The sequence below is a fragment of the Mus musculus genome, chromosome 1 (genome assembly GCF_000001635.26).
Source record: "Mus musculus strain C57BL/6J chromosome 1, GRCm38.p6 C57BL/6J".
Classification (NCBI taxonomy): Eukaryota; Metazoa; Chordata; class Mammalia; order Rodentia; family Muridae; genus Mus; species Mus musculus.
In genome coordinates this window covers 68,341,003-68,364,163 of record NC_000067.6, presented here as the reverse complement: position 1 = coordinate 68,364,163, position 23,161 = coordinate 68,341,003, and the positions used below count along the sequence as shown (strand labels likewise).

Below are 23,161 nucleotides of genomic sequence, written 5' to 3'. Positions count from 1 at the left end.
CCCTATGGCTGAAGTACATTACTACTGGGGAGAGCTTTCCTAGAGCTAATTTTTTTCTATTTTCTTTTCTTTCTTTTTAATCAAACATTCCTTTATATCTATTGTGGAATTTTTTTTTCAGAATTTCAAAGTATTAGGAAAGGAAGGACAACCATTCCAGTTTCCTTCATCTCAATTCAGGAAGTTGGAGTTAAGATAGTATTTCATTCCTTCTCCTTTCCACTAACTTACTCCTTTGGTTGTGCCTCCTGGTTGGTATGTCTAGAGGTTGCCCTGTGTAGCTAAATGGTGAGAAGTCACAGCAAGACAAATGGCTCAGCTCTGGAGACGTTCACAGTGATGATCAAGTTGTTGGGTGAGATGAAGCACGGGAGTGATGAGAGCTGACAATGTCTGTATACGGAGCCACAGCGGGGAAAAAAGATGTCAGCACATCATGGCTTCCTTGAGAGAAAAGCTTCAGGGTTTCCAAAACAGCGGGAAACTTCTGCTGTGTTCAACTTAGAGTTCACAAAATGGAAGTCCAGGGAGAATTTATTGGCATTTTATTATACACAAAGGATTATTTGTTCAGTTTTCAGGAATTATTATTTATATTTCCAAGAGTTTAGAATTATATGTGTTTTCAGTTCCACTATACTAGTTATTGTATGCACTGGCTTATGAGTCAGAGTTGCTTTGAAGGCATATTGAGTAATTTAAGTATGTCCTCAGTAGCATTTCCTGATGTTCAGATTATAAACCAGGACCAGTAGGTATCTTATAAACATTCTCTATTAGAATAGAAGATTTGTTTCTAAACAAAATATTTTAAGAAATCTTAGCTCTGCTAAGGGATTTTATAAATATTAATGTAAGTAAATGATGCTTGTACAATCTTACTAAGTGCTTTGCTCTGGTTTACCCAAGAGCCTGATTTTCTGAACAACTTGAATTCATGCTCCTTAAATCCTTTTTTAATGCTAGAGCACGCTGACCCTAGAAACCTAACAAGAACATTTCTCGCATCACTGCAAAGGGTCAAACAGATCTTAGGCTGGGATACTGAGAGATGCCTTACATGTGGAAGAGCAACTCCAACTTGAAAGTACTTTTTAAGCTCAGTTAAATCGCGCCTGCCTTGCTCCACAGCACAGCTTAAGTAAATTGATTCAGTGGATTAATGTAGTCATGTCAGGGGAGACAAACTTATCTTCTATGTGAAGTCTGAAGCTTATAGAAGTATTATTTAGTAAGCTTGCCGGGAAGAATGACAACTCTGTCTATTCACAAGAACTGAGTTCTGAGGTCTGAGTTGTATAGGTGTAGGTGTGAAGGAGACTAAGCTTTAAGAAATAAATAATAATGATAAAAGGAACAACACTATCTCTGTCCCTGCAAGATGTATGGAGTGCACTTATCACATTTTAAATAGATACTGCATGTCCTTTGTTATCTCTAGTCTCAGATTCAGGCCAGCTCTCTCTGGGCTCTTACTATCAAGAAATGTGGCGACTTCATTTTACATTTGCCTTTTGTCCTACCAGACCCAACTTCATCTCACTTAGACACTGAATTTTGTGTTAGGAAAGAGAAAAATGCACACATTAAAATATTACCATTTGATTTTCTCAACCTACACACCCATTTTGCATAAAAGTAGTCATAATTGTCTTCAGTTGCAGATTGGATAATTAGAATATTTTTAAAGAGACAACCTCTGATACTCAATTTTACATCTTCTAAGTTGTTTTTCAAATGTCGTTTCTTCCCTAGAAACAAAATAGATAATATGTGTATTTAGCAATAGAAAGAAAAATGTGTTTCTCTCCTGAATTAAAGTAAAACAATATAAAAATGGAAGAGAAAATGTATTTTAGCTGCTGGACTAAACAGACAGGGTACTTTTGCTCATTTGTCATTAAATTAATTTAAGCTAAGACATTATTTTAAGACTGAAAACTTCTGCTTCCATTACATCTTTTAGATAAAAGTCAATATGCTATAGAAAATTCTTAATGTGATATTTAATACATTTATAAACACGTTTTTCAAACAACATTTTATATTATTTATTGTTTCTATGAAGACCTTATAGTTTATCTTAAGTAAATTGAAAGTTAACAAGTCTCTGCATATTTTATTATGCTTAGAAATGTGAAAATCACTTTTACAGTTGCAACATATTGAAACATTGTTTAAAACAGGAAAAGAAAATAGCCCGTTTGTTCCATTCTTTCATAAGGAAGGAAAGTGTTGGAAGTATGACTTCTCATATTTGTTTTTAAATATACCCATGACAGAATCAAATGAAGTATTTAATATTATTAAATATTGATTACTCAAAGGTTTTCCCCAAAATATAGTCAAGAAAAAGTAACCACTCAAAATTAAGTTGTATTTCTTTCTCCATGAACATCACATTTTAAATTGTGAGACTCAAATGACAAATTGTGAGGATAATAAACCAATTATACTTGTATACATGCATAAACATAGAATTTATCATAGTATGATGGTGTTAAAGTCTTTGTAGAACAATATAATTTTAAAGGAAGGTGCCAATATGCTAAACTTCTAATTAGAACTGAGAAAAGCATGTGGGAGTTAATGTGGAGAGGAAAAGAGCTGAGCCAGCACCCCTGATCAATCAAGGGAACAGCAAACCTTTGTTAGGAGCCAGCATCTTTAATTAAAACTCTTGTATTTACTAATAACTTTGTACGCCTATAAGCCCTCTTATTGATTTCAATTATTTTCTATTTTCCCCTTTTTGAATGTATAGTTTCTGGAGACATTGTAAAATTACGGAAGACATTACAGTGTAGTAATTACTTACACACATTTAACATGTTAAACAGCAAGTCAATAATTTCCTTGACGAACATGGCAACAAATTGCTATTAATTATATTATCATGACATTCTTCATAGATTGAAGGAGGAGCATGATTTCTATCTAACTAGAGTAGGTATCTTTGTCTGAACCATGGTACAGATGAAAACACAGTCTTGTTGGGAGATCTGGCTGGGTGTCATGCTAAGGGATTGTGAGGCAGAGATCCAATATATGAAATTGTGCTTTTCCTGTGGATATTCTGAAATGAAAAGGGAGATGAGATCATGCCATGGAATTTGACAATTGAAGTCATGAGTTCCATTGAGCTACTTTTGGTTTTGTATCTTCTGTCCACTTGCCTGTTGTCCTAGTGTCTAACAAAAAGGTACAGCAAATAAATGACATGATAAAATGATGTTTATGGTGAGAAAAATAGTAACAGACACTGTGTTCCAATAGATTTTGTGGTCCCAGTGATCCTAATTTGGACAAGTTATCACCAGTGGATTTATGTTTGTGAAGTAATTAGAAGTATACTTTGCTGTAGAATAGGTATACAAGGAGAACTCAGGCTGTTTTACATTTTCCTGATTTGATCTATGTGCACTGAGCTGAGAATTGTTTTTCTTTTTTTAATTAATTAATTAACTAGTTTATTTATTTACATCCCTAGTGCTGTCCCCTCCATGTCCTCCCCCACACTGATTCCCTCCTCTTCAACTGAGAAAGGGGACATGACCCTCACCCCCAGGTATCGTCCAACCCAGGCACATCAAGTCTCTGCCATATTAGGTGCATCCTCTCTCACTGAGACCAGAGAAGGCAGCCCTGTTGGGGCTTGTTAACAGACTGTCTAGTTACTCCAGTGAACCCTGGATAGCAGTAAAAATGTATGAAGTAGATTATATTAGAAAGAAACATGCTATATTTTAAAAGCATTCTTTATTAAATACTTAAGCCATACATGTGTAATGTGAGTCTTATACTCACTACCCATTGTTGCTATTACTGAAATGTAGATTTATATATTAGCTCCCAATAGGTCCCCTTGCCTCCTCTATAAAATTTCAATTTGAAACTGCTTCTATGTTAGATGCTATGAAGTCATTTATGTTTATATGTATGTACATCCATGTATGTGCCTGCTAGATAAAAGCTTTAGCAACAGATGTGGAGAGAATTGAAGTGACAACTTAGTTTTCATTATGATCACTGTCAATATTGTTAATTCATGTGGGATAGGAATGATCTGGTTTACAGGAGTGAAAACAGAAGTATCTGAGATTATTTTAGGTACATGGTATTGCATTTAAAAAAATACCCATGAAAGGAGTTACAGAGACAAAGTTTGTAGTTAAGATGCGAGGATGGACCATCCAGAGACTACATCACTTGGGGATCCATCCCATAATCAGCTACCAAACCCAGACACTATTGCTTATGCCAGCAAAATTTTGCTGAAAGGACCCTGATACAGCTGTCTTGTATGAGGCTATGCCAGTGCCTGGCAAATACAGAAGTGGATGCTCACAGTCATCTATTGGATGGAACACAGGGCGCCCAGAAGTGGATGCTCACAGTCATCTATTGGATGGAACACAGGGCGCCCAATGGAGGAGCTAGAGAAAATACCCAAGGAGCTGAAGGAGTCTGCAACCCTATAGGTGAAACAACAATATGAAGTAGCCAGTACCCCTAGAGCTCATGTCTCTAGCTGCATATATAGCAGAAGATGGCCTAGTTGGCCATCATTGGGAAGAGAGGCCCCTTGGTCTTGCAAACTTTATATGCCCCAGCACAGGGGAACACCAGGGCCAAGAAATAAGACTCAGTGGGTAGGGGAGCAGGGCAAGGAGAGGGTATAGGGAACTTTTGGGATAGCATTTGAAATGTAAATGAAGAAAATATCTAATAAAAAAATAGTTTCTGGAGCCATCTTCCTCACTACTCTAAGTCCCCTTGACCCTTTCTTACCTTTAGACACATATTGTTTGTGGCTTCAAATTTAATGTCTACCAATCCAGGAATGTATAAGAATTTAGAAAATAATTTAAAGACCTAGTTTGATAATAACTCAGTATGTGACCTGAGACAACCTAGTTAAATACTTTTAAATATTAATGTCTTCATCTGTGACACTGGGATAATTAATTTGCTCTCTGAAATATATAGGTTATATCTTTACAGATTTTATATTTCTGTACAAACTATTTAAATAATACCCAAGGACCCGTAGTAAATTTTAACAATCTCACTATCTGTGAGGAAAATTTCCCTCCTTTCTTTTTATTAAAAGTAATTAATAGCAAACAGTGTGACATCTATGTATGTATATTTGTACATATATTTATATACAAATATTGTGATACTCTTTCTTAATTTATTAGAATTACCTTAGTCATTTCTATTTTTCTGTCATTTGATTTTTTTAACTTATAATTTATGTTTACATCTTATTTCACCACAAGAAGAGCAACTTCTCACTCTTTTATGCTGTCACAGTTTTGTGAGTCATGTTTTACCATTAATCTAGTAGTTTTACTTTAGTGGATATTGAAATTACATTAGGGGCAATTATAATCAATGGAAAGTTCAAAATATGTAACTATATAAAAATTTACCTCACTCTATAAGTCATATTTCTCTACAAAGAACTGCAAAGTCATAGATATATATAAATGCATAGGGTTTGATGAATGGCTGTTTGTGATTTATGTATCAATTTATGAACTCACAGTTCATTCAGTGTTGAGGATTTTATCCTTATCAAAACAGAAGCTTTTGCACATCATCAAAAGGTACTGGCTTCCCCAGTGATGTCTGACTATGTCTCCTTATTTGTTCATAAGCGTTTATTTGATTCATTTTCTTCATCAATAAGTGATAAAGAATGCATGATTTCTTCATACATGATCTGCCGTGAACTTCTGTCTTTCACATGGAGAATTTCTTTGAAATCTTGCATCCTAAATTAAGGAGTAATGCAGATATGTATTAATTAGGAGAAAGCTCATCTTCATTCTCTCCTGATAATTTTGAAAGGGTGTGCCAAATTTGTTTGTTTTTACATCAAGGCAGTATATTCATGTATGTGATATTCCATAAGTCAAATTACATCAAACTGCTGCGTACACCTTTGTTTTTTCTTTAAGTTTTTAAAGAGAATATTGCTATGCAACTTGGGCTGTCAATAAACCAGGTGCTGCTGCTTCTGCATTTTGAGTGCTGAACCTAATGGTCTGCATCACCATGCTCAGCACCATATTCTGCTTTGTGACGAATTCTTGAGGTTGCAGCCTTTAATAAATTAAAATGATAATCTTAACAAAAGCACAAGCTCCAGAGATGGCTTAGTTGATAAAATGCATGCCTTGCAATCATAAGGACTTGAGTTTGATTCCCAGAAAGTACATTAAGACCCAAGTACTACAATAGACATCTAGCGTTCTAATTCTGGCCATGTGGGGACAGGATGATCTGGCAAGGGGGGTGGGGTTCCTAGCTTGACAATCTAGCTAAATTGGTGAGTTTCAGAATCTGGATCTAACAAAGTGTCTATACCCCCCAAAAAGGTAGATGGTAGCTGAGGAAGACACCTGAGCATTGATCTGGAGTTCATACAGATACGAATACCCTGACACCAGCACACACACATACACATAGACACAAGCACACTGGCACACACAAGCATACATATGCATACACACAAACAGACACTTGTGCACACATATGAGCTTATACACACATAAAACAGACACATACATACATACATATGAACACACAAAACTCAACTGACATTTTTATTCATTCTCATATTCTTCTTTATGTCCTGAAATATCTGTCAATAGTTCTGTGGTTGGTATGATGATTCATAATCATTGCTAGTCTTCTTTTATAATTATTATAATATAATAACGTTTTTCTTTGATTCTTGACTCACAAACCTTGTAAATGTTAATAGTCTCCTAATGATAGAGAATATACCTTAGGGCTAAGAGTACAGTGTAAAATCAACATTAAATTCTCTCAATGAATCACTGAGTATGTCTTTAAAAAATAGGTGAAGCAGTCCGCATTAAGAAAATGAATAAAACAGGGGATTATGAAGAATAGACTAAACAAGATTCCTTTCCTCTGAGATACATCTAACAATATTATCATGCCACAGTTCATAGGTCACTGGAGACTAGACTGGGACAAGGATCAACCCTGATTAGTACTTGTAGAAATCTGACCATGCTTTTATTAACTGACTGAATGTCAATTTCAGCAAAGCCTGTAGAGCAATAGACCATGCTTTTCAGGTGCACTGTAGCATCTATGTATTTAGGATTAAACTGTTATAATACCTTTAGGTGTGTATACCTTATGATACATCCAGATTGTTCATTTAGAGAAGCTATTAACAAATAATATTTTGTTGGAAGGAGGATCATATCCATTTGAAAAGCCTAGACAACTTTTCACAATTCTATTTTGTGACACATAGTTGTTTGTACTTTTAAGTCATCCTCTAGAGCTTCCTTCAAAGTGAACCTATTATACCTCTAAGATTCCTAAAGCATTGCCAGCCATATAATCTCATATATGTGATTAAATGAATTAGATGATTAACAAACAATATATACACACTTTCTATACTGTATATCCTCCTATAAAAATAAGGTTTATGGACCATTAGATAGCGACACTAGTTGCAAGCCTGTGAAAAATGAACGTTGTGACATGCTGAAAGTAACTGAATCAAAATTTTCATTCACACAATAATTGCTATGTTCAATTTCAAATTTCTGGTAGACTATCTTTATTCCATTAACAGAGATTACATATAAAAATTAAATGCAATTAGAAGGCAGTGAAGAAGGGAAGAGGGAAAGATATAAATAAAGAAGAACAGGATAGTGTCATATGAATGATAGTGGGATCTAAAAAAATGCTCCACAAATGTATCCTTAATTTTCTTATTTTATAAACAGATTTTTTTCTAACCAGTGTAATGATTTTTGCTGCTCCTGAGAGAACTCAACAGTAAATATTTGATCTGTAAACTGACTGTCACTTTGAAATAAAGTAAACTTATTCCACGGTAACAATTTGGTCATAATAATGGTTAGCAATGTATTTAGAATAGGAATTCAATTTTTGTTTTTATTGGGGAGATACTGATAAAATACGTCTTCTATCAGATATGGTAACTGTTGGGAGTGGTTTTTTTCTCAATGGCTTCCCTGTCAATCAAATTTGCATATCTGATTCCATTGAATGTGTTCTTGAATGACTCTCCATTCTAAGGTTCTAGTTACTACGATTCATATGAAAAGTAATCTAACTTCCAATATTTTACTATTTAATTTAATTACATTTAATGGCATGCCAGCACTTCAAGAGCTAGTTACATCTCCTCTCAAGTATTTTAGTGGACTTAGTGAAACAGCTCAGAGAACCTACTTATAGGGGGCCAATCTAATAAAATATGTGAATAAAGGTGGAAATGAACAAAGTTAAAAGTTGAGTTATTGATTTCAGGCACTGATTATTTTGTGTGTCTACATCATTACAATTATCAGTAACCAGGACAGCCAGGGCTATACAGAGAAACCCTGTCTCGAAAAACCAAAAATAAATAAATAAATGAATAAATAAAAATAAATTATCAGTACATTTTGACGTTACCAATATTAAGTAACTAATACTGAATAATCAACAAAAATCATTAAACAAATATATTATATGCTGGTCTTCACCCCATCCTGTATCAGCTTTGACACATCCAAGGGGATGCTTTCTCCCTAAAAAAAAAGCCTAAACAATAGGAAGAATAGTCTCTGAAAGCTGTCTGTTTAGAAAACTTACTTGTTACATTCGTTCTTTCTGGTTTCTTCTTTATCAGACAAACACAGAAGCTAGTAAAATATAGTGTGTGTTCACTAAATTTTCATTGATATTTAAGGAACATAAAATTCTTGGAAACAAAAAGTGTTATTTTTCATATTGAAGATTACATATTGAACTTACATAAATATCAGTTGAAGAATAGGTTTTTATTCTTTTAAAATGCATTAATTCATTATTATTATTATTATTATTATTATTATTATTTTGAATGTGAAAAGAGCCTTTATTCTGATTGGATAAAATCAACAGGATTTCAAGAGTATATCCTCCTGTTTATAATAAATTTCCTTTTTTGCATCTTCTAGTAGATTGAAGATACCTTGAAGCAGAGATAAGCAGGGATCTGAGGATGCCTGTACGTTGCAGAATTCCTCTTGCTTTGGTTCTAAATTGGTCCCTAATTCCATTTCTTAACACTTGATCAGTGTCTCTGGATGAATTTTTAATGTAGAGTGTGATAGTTTGTTTCCAAGGGTCCTGTGCAGGTCCAGCAGCTCCTGGAGGATTTCCCTAGGCAGAAGCAGATTTTGTTAAAAGATACATGCTTGGATAAAGAATTAGACTTCTCTACATTCTGCTAAGATGGAATGGACCACTAGAAATCCCAAATGCCCTAGAAATAGGCGATATTTGACCATTATATGTCAGATATTGTGACTTCAAAAAATTTAAAATTTATTTATTGTAGAAAAGGTAATAGTTTAAAACTTATGCTTAAGAGTTTAATAGAATAATAATTGTTACAAAGTTTACAAATTTTGGAATGTTCTTTTCATGTATAAACACTGCCTTCTGAGTATAAAATTTTAATGTAAATAATAAATAATATTTAAATAGATTGTGAGTTAGTAATCTTATAGGTTTAATGTTTTCTACAGTTATTCCCAAATGGCAGGGAAGGTGAAAGTAAATAAAAAGAAACTGAAACATTTTGTGTAATATAATAAATCAAGACAGTTATAAATAAAAAATTAACCTATAAATGTATATGTCTAGAATTAATTATTGTGTTGCTTATAACATAAGTTAAATATGGTGTAGCTTATAAAATATGTTTGCTTTGAGGTCTGTGCTGCTGATTTCAAGCTGAGCAATGCTTGTTACCTAGAAACAAAGTAATGGGATGCCCTTTCACTACGCTTATTTGAAATGTAGTAATTTGTTTATCTAGCATATGTAACATATGTCTGCTATTTTAATTAGTTATTTTCAGTCTACTGGAATAGCTTTCTTATATCTGTGAGTACAAATATATATTTGGATACAATCTTTATAAAACTATGTATGAAAATATTTTGCACTATGTACCCTGAAATACGTACAAATTTGTACATATAAGTAAGTGTAGGATTTAGTTAAATTTTATAAGGAGTAGCATTAGCATTGTACACAATAATACAGATTTAGATGCTATAATGATTTAGGCAACATATATTTATGGTATGCAATATATATGTGTGTGTATGTATATATGTGTATGTGTATATATATGTATATATGTATGTGTATATATATATGTGTATGTGTATATATATGTATATATGTATGTGTATATATATATATGTGTATGTATATATATATATATATGTATATATGTATATATATGTGTGTGTATATATATTTCCCAATTCTAAGAAGGGGCAAAGTGTCCACACTTTTTTGGTCTTAGTTCTTCTTGAGTTTCATGTGTTTCGCAAGTTGTATCTTATATCTTGGGTATCCTAAGTTTCTGGGCTAATATCCACATATCAGTGAGTACATATCATGTGAGTTCTTTTGTGATTGGGTTAACTCACTCAGGATGATGCCCTCCAGGTTCATCCGTTTGCCTAGGAATCTCATAAATTCATTCTTTTTAATAGCTGAGTAGTACTCTATTGTGCAAATGTACTACATTTTCTGTATCCATTCCTCTGTTGAGGAACACCTGGGTTCTTTCCAACTTCTGGCTATTATAAATAAGGCTGCTCGGAACATAGTGGAGCATGTATCCTTCTTACCAGTTGGAATATCTTCTGGATACAAACTAATGTAGAGATAGAGAAGTTATAAAAAAAATTAATGAACCAGAATTGATGACTTTCTCTGTTATCAGAAGTGATGGGGAAAGAAAAACAGAAAATCCATGCGCAATTTTTAGAGGAGGAACTGGTTAGATAACATTTCATTAATTGTGATGAGTGAATATAGTCTGTGGCAGAAGTGGTCTTAAACCCACTTGTTTCAAGAAAAGATAACAAAGCATAAAAGAAATGAGGCAGAAGTATAAATACATATATATACATATGCAAATTATATTATATCTATATATCTATATATATATATATATTGTAAAGTTCACAAGAAAAAAGTACTTAGAAGGTATATCTCTGTAATAATTGAAATAAGTAGGATACTTTTCCCCCATTCTGTAACTTTAATATCCAAGCTGAGTGTTCCTGTTATTAAATTATATAGTAATTTGATACTATGAATTGGATTCATGAGTAAGAAACGAGTAGAAAATATAGATGTCTTTTCATCCTTCCTCCCTTGTTTGCTTCCTTCCTTCTCTTTCTCTCCCTCCCTTGCTCTCTTCCGCCATTCCTTCATTTCCTTCTTTTCCTGTTTATGTTCCTTTCCTGCCTTTTCTGTAAAATATAATGTGAATCGATTGCAAATATATTTTTCTATTTCTGAGAGCACTTTCTTTTTTAAATTTTTTTAATTAGGTATTTTCTTCATTTAAATTTCAAATGCTATCCCAAAAATCCCCCAGAGCCTCCCCCCCCCCAACCCCCTACCTACCTACTCCCACTTCCCCTGTACTGGGGCATATAAAGTTTGCAAGACCAAGGGGCCTCTCTTCCCAATGATGGCCGACTAGGCCATCTTCTGATACATATGCAGCTAGAGACATGAGCTCCGGGGGTACTGGTTAGTTCATATTGCTATTCCACCTATAGGGCTGCAGACCCCTTTAGCTCCTTGGGTACTTTCTCTAGCTCCTCCATTGGGGGCCCTGTGTTCCATCTAATAGCTGACTGTGAGCATCCACTTCTGTTTTTGCCAGGCCCTGGAATAGCCTCACAAGAGACAGCTATATCAGGGTCCTTTCAGCAAAATCTTGCTGGTGAATGCAATGGTGTCAGCATTAGGAGGCTGATTTTGGGATGGATCCCCAGGTATGGCAGTCTCTAGATGGTCCATCCTTTTGTCTCAGCTCCAAACGTTGTCTCTGTAACTCCTTCCATGGGTGTTTTGTTCCCAATTCTAAGAAGGGGCAAAGTGTCCACACTTTTTTGGTCTTAGTTCTTCTTGAGTTTCACGTGTTTTGCAAATTGGATCTTGTATCTTGGGTATTCTAAGTTTCTGGGCTAATATCACCTTATCAGTGAGTATATATCATGTGAGTTCTTTTGTGATTGGGTTACCTTACTCAGGATGATGCCCTCCAGCTCCATCCATTTGCCTAGGAATCTCATAAATTCATTCTTTTTAATAGCTGAGTAGTACTCCATTGTGTAAATGTACCATATTTTCTGTATCCATTCCTCTGTTGAGGAACACCTGGGTTCTTTCCAGCTTCTGGCTATAATAAATAAGACTGCTATGAACATAGTGGAGCATGTGTCCTTATTACCAGTTGGAACATCTTCTGGTTATATTCCCAGGAGAGGTATTGTAGGATCCTCTGGTAGTACTATGTCCAATTTTCTGAGGAACCGCCAGACTGATTTCCAGAGTGGTTGTACAAGCTTGCAATCCCACCAACAATGGAGGAGTGTTCGTCTTTCTCCACATCCTCGCCAGCATCTGCTGTCACCTGAATTTTTTATCTCAGCCATTCTGACTGGTGTGAGGTGGAATCTCAGGGTTGTTTTGATTTGCATTTCCCTGATGATTAAGGATGCTGAACATTTTTTCAGGTGCTTCTCAGCAATTCAGTATTCCTCAGGTGAGAATACTTTGTTTAGCTCTGAGCCCTAATTTTAATGGATTTATTTGATTTTCTGGAGTCCACCTTCTTGAGTTCTTTATATATGTTGGATATTAGTCCCCTATCTGATTTAGGATTGGTAAAGATCCTTTCCCAATTTGTTTGTGCCCTTTTTGTCTTATTGACTGTGTCTTTTGCCTTACAGAAGCTTTGTAATGTTATGAGGTCCCATTTGTCGATTCTGGATCTTACAGCACAAGCCATTGCTGTTCTATTCAGGAATTTTTCCCCTGTGCCCATATCTTTGAGGCTTTTCCCTACTTTCTTCTCTATTAAGTTTCACTGTCTCTGGTTTATGTGGAGTTCCTTGATCCACTTAGATTTGACCTTAGTACAAGGAGATAGGAATGGATCAATTCACATTCTTCTACATGATAACTGCCAGTTGTGCCAGCACCATTTGGTGACAATGCTGTCTTTTTTCCACTCGATGGTTTTAGCTCCCTTGTCAAAGATCAAGTGACCATAGGTGTGTGGGTTCATTTCTGGGTCTTCAGTTCTATTCCATTGGTCTACTTGTCTGGTGCTATACCAGTACCATGCATTTTTTATCACAATTGCTCTGTAATACAGCTTTAGGTCAGGCATGGTGATTCCACCAGAGGTTCTTTTATCCTTGAGAAGAGTTTTTGCTATCCTAGGTTTTTGTTATTCCAGAAGAATTTGCAAATCTTTCTAATTCGTTGAAGAATTGAGTTGGAATTTTGATGGGGATTGCATTGAATCTGTAGATTGCTTTTTTTTTTTTTTTTTTTTTTTTTTTACTATATTGATCCTGCCAATCCATGAGCATGGGAGATGTTTTTATCTTCTGAGATCTTCTTTAATTTCTTTCTTCAGAGACTTGAAGTTCTTATCATACAGATCTTTCAGTTTCTTAGTTAGAGTCACACCAAGGTATTTTATATTATTTGTGACTATTGAGAAGGGTGTTGATTCCCTAATTTCTTTCTCAGCCTGCTTATCCTTTGTTTAGAGAAAGGCCATTGACTTGTTTGAGTTAATTTTATATCCAGCTACTTCACTGAAGGTGTTTATCAGGTTTAGGAGTTCTCTGGTGGAATTTTTAGGGTCACTTATATATACTATCACATCATCTGCAAAAAGTGATATTTTGACTTCTTCCTTTCCTATTTGTATCCCCTTGATCTCCTTTTGTTGTCAAATAGTTCTGGCTAGGACTTCAAGTACTATGTTGAATAGGTAGGGAGAAAGTGGACAGTCTTGTCTAGTCCCTGATTTTAGTTGGATTGCTTCCAGCTTCTCACCATTTACTTTGATGTTGGCTACTGGTTTGCTGTAGATTGCTTTTATCATGTTTAGGTATGGGTCTTGAATTCCTGATCTTTCCAAGACTTTTATTCTTGCGCGCACTCGACTGGCCAGGAAGAACGACGCTGCAACAGGATCCTTCTGCACACGTTTATTGGGAGAGCTTGATTGTAGAGGCGAAAAGACCCCGAGCCCAGAACTGGTGCTGCTTTTATAGGCCTAGGAGAGGCGTGTCTTACACCCGGATTGGTTATGCACTACGCCTCATTTGCATGTTTCACATCTGATTGGTTATACTCTCAGTACCTTACAGAACCTCATTATCATGCCTGGGCCAGGCAGTGTCTTTGCAAAAAACTTTACTGCATATGTACACATTGGTTGTTTGTCCAGTCTTATGCGTGGTGGCCAGCAGTAGTCAGTGCCACTCAGCAATGGCACATGTGGCTTCCCACATTTATTATGAATGGGTGTTGGATCTTAGAACACTTTCTTCCTAAGAAAGTACTTTGCTTTGCTTTAGCCACTTAACTGCTCATTAAATTATTGCTGAACCCCAAATAATTATATATAATATACATATTATACATATACATATATAGTTATATATAGTTGCACACACACTTATACAACTTCGTACTCCTAATTACAGACTTAATTAATTAAATGTTTTTTTTTCTGATTTAGTCATTACTAGTTATCCAAGAACATGTATTGTTATTAAAAATTTAATTCTGTCAGTGGATGGCTTTGGTTAAGGCCTCATCTTTGTTTTCTACAGTGACCAGAACTGTGTGTGCTGAACAATGTGATGGCAGGTGCTATGGACCCTACGTTAGTGACTGCTGCCATCGAGAATGTGCTGGAGGCTGCTCAGGACCAAAGGACACTGACTGCTTTGTATGTCTATGTTCTCTCTTTCTCCTTAATGTCTGAATCAGACTCACTCACATTGAATATTTAACACTAGATTTTATTATGTCTTGTTCTTTATTAGTTGAAAAAGTGCTGTACCATTCTAGCAGGCATTCTACCAACGAGGTTGTCTATTGATTAAACAGAATTAGTTTGTGACAGTTTGAACAGTCCTGCATTTCTGATATAATTTATGTGTGAAGTGACTGTTTTGGAAAGCATGAATATGAACATGCTTTAAGAAATTGAAAATATTGTTTCCCTACCTTCTAGGCTTACTGCTTTATGTTGTAGCAGTATTGAGTTCCATGAGTGAACAAAGCTTGTTCTTGAATATCAATTTCAAGGTTATATCAGAAGAATCTATGCATTTAAATATTTTTCATTTTGCTGTGTTAAAAAACTTATATTATTCTGCATTTAAAATTAAGAAATGCACATTTAAATCTATTTATGTGATAATATGAATGTTTTATGTTTTTGAAGAGGTTATTTTTACTTTAAAAAAGCAACATTCATAGCTTCGTTGAAATTTTAAAATTATATTTTATATTAAGTCCTTGATATAATTTTTTGTTCTTTTGATAGGTAATTTTATGAGTGATAGTACATTCATTCATAAATCATAATTCTATTTAATTTTATCTAAAATGACAAACAATGCACCTTTTTCTTTGAGAATGAGCACAATTTAATCTTTCTATCTCTAAAATATTTTAAAAATACATGTCAGAAATTTATTTTGTTCCACCAAATACATATTAAAATTGAAATTTTTAAGAACTGAGACTTTGTCTAATAAGCAGAATAAAAATTAGAACACTAATGCTATAGCTAGTTGTTGCTTGAGTCATAAGAATTCTAAGAAGCTTAACTTGTCTGATATGATTCTATAGTGAAACAAAACTATATCTGGTTAAAGGGGATCAAACAAAGAATAGAGAGGGGACACATGTTAAGTATCCAAGGAAGAGCCTTGGCAGCCAAACTGAGGGCCCTTTCTTGTCTGTCATCAGCATAGAGAGGGGAGAACCAAGCTTGATTTTAAAGACATTGCACACTGCAGGTGTTACATTAATGATTCCAGAGCCAGAGTGGTGGTAAACAGTAGAAAAGCCTTTCCCTGTAGGATGTGGCACTGTGCCTTTTTAGTTGTATTATTGTGATAAGCAGTACCAGGTGCTCTTGAGAGCTCTCGTTTCATTACTATATTGGAATGGTCCAGTGATTATACTTTGGCATTTAATACAGAATGTTCATGAATGCCAGCCTGAGGCTTTGGTGTAAGTTTATATCGTGCTTGTGTGTTATCTGGAAGGTAAATTCCTCGGGCTTGTATCCCCTTGTTCCAAAGCAGTCTATGTACAGTGCATATCAATGCAGAAACGGTTTTAGTTATTCAGATATAAGAACACATGATGTTTTGTGGTTATAAATTAAAACTCACTAAGTTTTCTAGATTGCTTTTTAATAGAGTCTTCCTATGAAATGTCATCTTAGCAAATAATGTATCATTGGTGGATCTTGTTTTGATTATGCACCTTGTAGACCATCATCAGAGAATTTTCATCTTGTGATAAAGTGTTTGCTGAAACAACAATTGATGAAGCAAATGTTGCGAGGAAAGTGAATACATTAATTCTTATTAATAACCATTTGACAATTTATAATGAAGTGTAAAACACAGCTTTGGATAATGGTAGCTCTTTTTCAAGCTCTCAATTATTCATAAGAGAGTTTTATTTCTTAATTAAAAGAGTTAGGTTGTCCCTATGTTTGTTAGTCAAATGATTATGTGTACATTGTTTTGATATCTCAGGTAGAAAATAGTTTTCAATTTTCTCAAGTGAATTTGGAAATATCAATGATGAAAAGACATTTGAAGACAAATGTATGTTAGCAAAACAGAGATGCCTTTTGAACATGTTGGGTACAGGAAATGATGTACCATCATAAAAAGGGGCATCATTTGATTTAAATCTTACCTCTTCACATTTTACCTTTATAATCACTTCACTTTTTCTGGTTACTCCTGATATACAGGTAAATAAATGACTATCACTATGTTTCCTATTGTAGAATGATGATAGTTGTATTTTTCATGTCATACCATGCACAAACTCACCAACCACATTCTCCAAAATAAAATCCTTACCTGCAGAACTGGAAACTCAAGCTGATTGTAAAGACTGAAATTACATGTTCTAAGTCAGTGCAAATTCAAATAATCTGTCACATGTCTATGTTCAATATTATAAACCAATTCTCAATATAAAACTGTTTATTATAAATATGCATTTTGTGTTTGTGTGTACATGTCATATACACATATTTATACATATATGTATACATATATACACATGAATGTTACTCTATGTGAAGAGAAGTAATACAGCTGGTAATATATATAGACACAAAAGAGGATGAGAGGCTGATGAACAGTTAAGGTCACAGTGACTTACAATTTATCAGTTTGGGCAGAATTTTTAAAATTGAAATATTATAGATAAAAGAGTACATGTCACAAAACCATGATGGTAGTGTTTTATTGACAAGTATGTAGGAAAGCTGTTTACAAATGTATCTGCTGTGTTGCAGGCCTGCATGAACTTCAATGACAGTGGAGCCTGCGTTACTCAATGTCCCCAAACATTTGTCTACAATCCAACCACCTTTCAACTGGAACACAACTTCAATGCAAAGTACACGTATGGAGCATTCTGTGTTAAGAAATGTCCACGTAAGTGATACATTAAGACAGGTCAAATAACTAGAGCTCTACCTGAAAAATGAGAGGTTTCATATATGATCCTTTAATTTGAAACTTGAAATTAAACACTGTAAATTATTTTACATTGGCTGTGGGTCCTATCATTCATATATCTCAAAGAAAAAGAGGAAAATAATGCTAAACATGTTTAAGTTACTCTCCTGAAGTCATAACAAGGACATGTCAGGGAGGGTGGAGGGGAACAGATTCCTAAACCCTGATCATTTTCTTTATACCCTGGGTTTTCAACACATGGTGTTGTTTCTCAGAAAAGATCAATTTTGACAGTAGGCTATCTTATAAATAATGTCAGATTCTGATAGTGTTGGCTTTATGTATACATTTATTGCTGATTATTTACCTATACTAGAATATATGCCATAACAATTTAATATGGGATATCTAAGAAACTGATAGCATGTTAGAGATTCAAGAAGACCATCATTACTTTGATGACATGTTAAATAGTATATGTGATCATATAAATAAATAACACTTGTTTAAACACCCCTAAAAGTGGAGCTTTAGAAGCTATAGACTTTCAATAAGGTAGTTAGAATGTCCTTGTTTCTGACCAGTTTGAAACACTTCACTGTTTTTCTAATGTAACATTAAGACCTGAAGACTGCTCTATGGACCTAGACTGCCAAACTATAACTATCTTTGGATTATTTGGTCATTTACTGTCTAAATATGGGTCAACACTGCCCACTTCAGCATTCTGAAATCTAAAAACTCATAACTTGTTGAAAAAAATGGAAGAAGGGCCAGTGCATCTTATACTTTTTGAGTAGGGGGTTGATGGCAGATAACTTGAAATCCAAAATACTGTATACAGACAGAATTATATGCATTCCTTGTATTAGTTACTTTGTTTTGCCATGATAAAACTGCCTGAAAGAAAGAACCTAAGAGGGAAAAGGAAAAAATGTTTCTCCTGGTGCCAGAGATTTCAGAGAGCAGATTCCTCAGACTCCTCAGAAAGCAGGGAAGGGATTGAGCTCATGCTGGAGGAGCTTGTGGCAAAGACTCTTGTATTGAGACTGAAAAAAAAGCAAGGTGGGTGTGATCTTCCAAAGCCTTGTATAATAATCTACTTCCAACTCACAATGCCTACCTTTGAAAGCATGCACAAGCACAGGCAGAACCTTGAGGTCAAGTGTTTAAAGTACGATATTGTAGGGTCCGTTGTTGATTACTATCCATACCCTTCTTCTACCTTGAGTTCCACGCATCTTCTGCATCTTCTCATAATGCAAGCTAGTGCTCTTGAGCCACCCGTTTCTCCATATAAAGTCACTGGACTGCTAGTAACTACATAGAAAACGTGTACCTTGTATCTCACTTGACTTCTTCCACTACCTTGGCTGAGTAATCTCCTTTCATCTCCATACTGTGTTGACTCATCATAAAAGTATAAATTTATCACTCCAAATAAAGACAGTATGTTGATCACAATGACAAAACAAAAACAAACAATAACAAAAACAAACAAACAAACAAACAAACAAACAAACAAAAGAAAACAACAAAAACAACAGCCCAGACCCGTGACTAGATTCTCTGTCTCTATCAGGTCCAAAATTCATTTCAGAAGCTATTTGTTAGTTGGTATATAATCCCATGCCATAGAGAGTATGTCTTGACTCTGAAAGCCTAGAGGTCTTGGTTAGATTTAACTAGATGAGGCTTCATAAATCTCTAGGGCATTTCCCCTAACAATAGATGAAATATTAAACAGGAAATTAGATCATAAGGCCCATCAAGCAGAATTACTAGAACCACATGTCTTTTTTGCTTTGGGCCCGCAGCATGTTTGGAATCTTTCATGTTATTGTATATATGTCAAGGGTAGTATTTAGGGAAGGTTGCTACATTTCAAGCCAGACTACTTTTGCAAGCATCATGTTGTCCCTCTATTTCTGGAGATGCAGTGATTTAATTTTTATTGAAAGAGAAATTCTTGGCATTTCAGAGATTACTGATTCCCTAAGCATGTTACCATGTCTAAGTAATACCATGGTCCTTGTCTAACTGTACACATTTGCTAACATGCTATCTTTCAAATTTTCACTGTGGATCAGAAAGTTTTGGTGGCACTCCTATAAAACACTGGACCCATTTTGAACATAAGCTCTTGGATCTGAAGTACACTCTCTTGATCCAAAGAGGTTTAACTCAAGTGTCACTTGTGCTTCATGAACCTGAAGTATTTTAGACTTCCAACTTGCATAATGTCAAGAAATGAAGAATTATTAAGGAACACGAACTAAATGTAATGTGGTTTCCTAAGTCCATAAAAGAAATAATTCTATCTTGGGGGCAATTCAGAATGCGGAGCAGTAGGCTATCAGATACTCATGCATATAACACACCACCCTTGGATCGGAGTGCGTGCATTGAAGATGTTGTTTCAGGTTCCTGTGTTTAGGGATGTATGTGGTTCAGAGGAAGAGTCATAAACATTATCAATAATGCTAACAATTTTTAAGTCATAATCTATCTCCTTTGTAACATGATCATTAACCGTTATTGCTTCTTTGATTTCTTTTTAAATATCAGATAACTTCGTGGTAGATTCCAGTTCTTGTGTACGAGCCTGCCCTAGTTCTAAGATGGAAGTAGAAGAAAATGGGATTAAAATGTGTAAGCCTTGCACCGATATTTGCCCCAAAGGTGAGTGATTCTTCCGGGCATTGGGTTGCAACAGGTATTCACCAACAGCTTCTCTGAACCTCTTTATTGTTGTTGTTGTTGTTGGTTTAGGTTTTGGTGTTTGGGAATGGGGTTTCCTTGTGTAGCTCTCCTGGAGCTCTGCTGCCCTGGAACTCGAACTCTAGAACAGTCTGGTCTAGAACTCACAGAGATCTGCCTATATTTCCCTCCAGAGGGCTGATATTAAAATTAGAGCTTCTGGCTTCATATACTTTTAATAGGCCAGTGGGATTAGCTACTCAGAAAAGTTAAATAGTGTTCATTTGTGTGTGTGTATGTGTGTGTGTGTGTGTTTGTGTGTGTGTGTATTCTTCCATAGAAGAATATCTTTAAGCTGGATAAGGACAGAATTCAGATCTGTGAAAATTTAAGCTTTGTAATAAGGCTTGGTGAAGGGAAACTTCAGGATTTTAGACTACTTGCTCTTAGTGTGAATGTCTCTGTCTCTACCTCTTTCTCTTTTTATCTCTTTCTTTCTATATCTCTTTCTAACTCAAATTCAAACTGTTTTTCAAAGTAGATCCTTAGGAAATCGTAAGTTTTATATATACATATATACACATATATACATTTATATATGTAATATAATATATATGACTATCCCTAGTACTACAGTACTTATATCACAATGTTTTCTATTTAATATATATTTTAATATACTATTGTTATTGAACTTTTAAATTGTAAATGATTAGTAGACCAAGAAATCATTTTACTAAAATACCAGCATTTAAAAATTAAATTCTTGGTTTAAAATGAACGTGATATAAGAAACTTTACTTCATAACATAATGTATTAGTTGATAAATCTTTATTTCAGTCATGCCTAGGTGATAACCATATGCTGACTCTTAAATTTAAATGGAAATCTTAAAATGATTCTTTTTTCATTTTTCATTATTTTATTTATTTACATTTCAAATGTTATCCCCCTTCCCAGTTTCCCCTTCACAAGCCCCCTTTCCCCTTCTCCCTCTCCCATGCCTCTATTAGTGTACTCCCCCATCTGTCTACCCACTCTTGCCTTAGTGCCCTAGAGTTCTCCTATCCTGGGTCATTAAGCCTCCACAGAAACAAGGGGCTCCCCTTCCAGTGATGCGAGATGAGGCAATTCTCTGCTACATATCCAGATGTAACTATGGGTAACCCATGTGTACTCTTTGGTTGGTGGTTTAGTCCTTGGGAGCTCTGGAGGTTCTGGTTGGTTGATATTATTATTCTTCCTATATGGTTGCAAACCTCTTCAACTCCTACAATTCTTGCTTGAACTTCTCCATTGGGGTCCCCATGCTCTGTCCAATGTTTGGCTGTGTACATTTGCATCTGCATTGATCCAGCTCTGGCAGAGCCTCTCAAGGAACAATCATACTAGGCTCCTGTCAGCAAGTGCTTCTTGGCATCAGCAAAAGTGTCTGGGTTTGGTGTCAGCAGATGGGATGAATTCCTAGGTGGGACAGTCTCTGGATGGTCTTTCCTTCAGTTTCTGCTCCAGTCATTGTCCCTGTCCCTCTTTTGACAGGAGAAATCCTGGATTAATATTTTTGAAGTGGGTGGGTGGCCCCATCCCTTAACTTGGAGCTGTGCCTATCTAGTGGATATAGACTCTACCCATTTTATCTCCCCTTTGTTGGGTATTTTAGCTAATGTCCTCCCTGTTGAGTCCTGGTAACCTCTTGGGTCCCTGGCATCTAAACTTTCTAGTGGCTACCCCTAGTTCCCCCTCTCCCATTGCTGCACACCTATTTTCAAATTCCTGACCCTCTGTACTTCTCTCGCATCTCCTTCCATATCTGAACTGGCTCCCCTTTCCTCTCCCCCTCCTTTCTCCCTCCCAGATCCTTTTCTCCCCTTCCTTCCCAGAGATTATTCTCTTCCCCCATCATTAGTTTGTGATATAGATAAAATATTTCTATTCAGTCTCAGTAGTAAATGCTGAATAAAGAATTAATGAAAAATTATGAGCTAATGAACTAAGTAAATAGTTTTCAAATGAAAGAATACACATAGAGAGCAAACAGTTGACAAAATGTTCAGGATCTTAAGCCATGCAAATGTAACTTTTATTCTTCTGTAGTAATTGTCATCTTCGAAGTGTGCTACCTCAGTCTTCTCACCTAGGCCTATTCATAGAAGCTTCTAGCCTCTGTAAATCGAATCTAGGCCTAGAATGTTTACAGACTGTGAGACTTACTACTGAAAAAGCTTACCCTTTGTAGCTCTTTGTGAATTCTGGCCCAAACTCCTCTCCAAGCTGAGTGATTTAAACTGGCTTCTCTTTTGATTGAATTGCTCTGCTTGGCCTCAAACTCTAGAAATCTGTTCTCATCTTCTGGCTCCTTCGCATTCTTGTTCTGTTTTTGCCTATGTCTAGCTTGGTCTCTCTGCAACCTGTCTGTAAAATTGTCCCATTAAAAACTTCCTAAGGATTCCACACACTGAGCTCCCACATACTGAACTGGCATGAATTCAACTCCACTGTACTGCATCTCCCTTCACTGACTCAAACTCACTGTCTAGCACCCAGAGATCTGCATGTCTCTATCTCCTGAGTGCTGGGATTGCCTGTGCAATGACTTGACCTAAGCTTTTCTTTACCTGAAACCTGATCTATTCCAGGCTGGCTTTGGAGTCAAAGATTTGAATGTTTTGTATCCTGAGATTAAAGGCATGTCTGTATTAAAGGTAGATCACACAGCTCCCCAGAAGGTCTTTGTATGTGATCCCTCGTCAGAGCAGACATGTTACAGGATTAAAATCCCCCTACAACACAGTTGGGAAATGCATAATAAAACTGCTTG

At 35.4% G+C, this 23,161-nt stretch overlaps 1 protein-coding gene across 5 annotated transcripts in view; it reads left to right on the top strand.

Annotated features, from left to right (window-relative positions):
- The window catches only part of Erbb4 (erb-b2 receptor tyrosine kinase 4), a 1,076,693-nt gene that overhangs the window by 744,413 nt on the left and 309,119 nt on the right, over positions 1-23,161 (top strand). For all 5 annotated transcript variants that reach the window (XM_006495692.4, XM_006495693.4, NM_010154.2 and 2 more), the window contains exons 6-8: positions 14,745-14,863; positions 17,477-17,618; positions 20,211-20,324. In XM_006495692.4, coding sequence (XP_006495755.1) covers positions 14,745-14,863; positions 17,477-17,618; positions 20,211-20,324 — 375 coding nt within the window. The remainder of the gene's footprint in view (positions 1-14,744; positions 14,864-17,476; positions 17,619-20,210; positions 20,325-23,161) is intronic.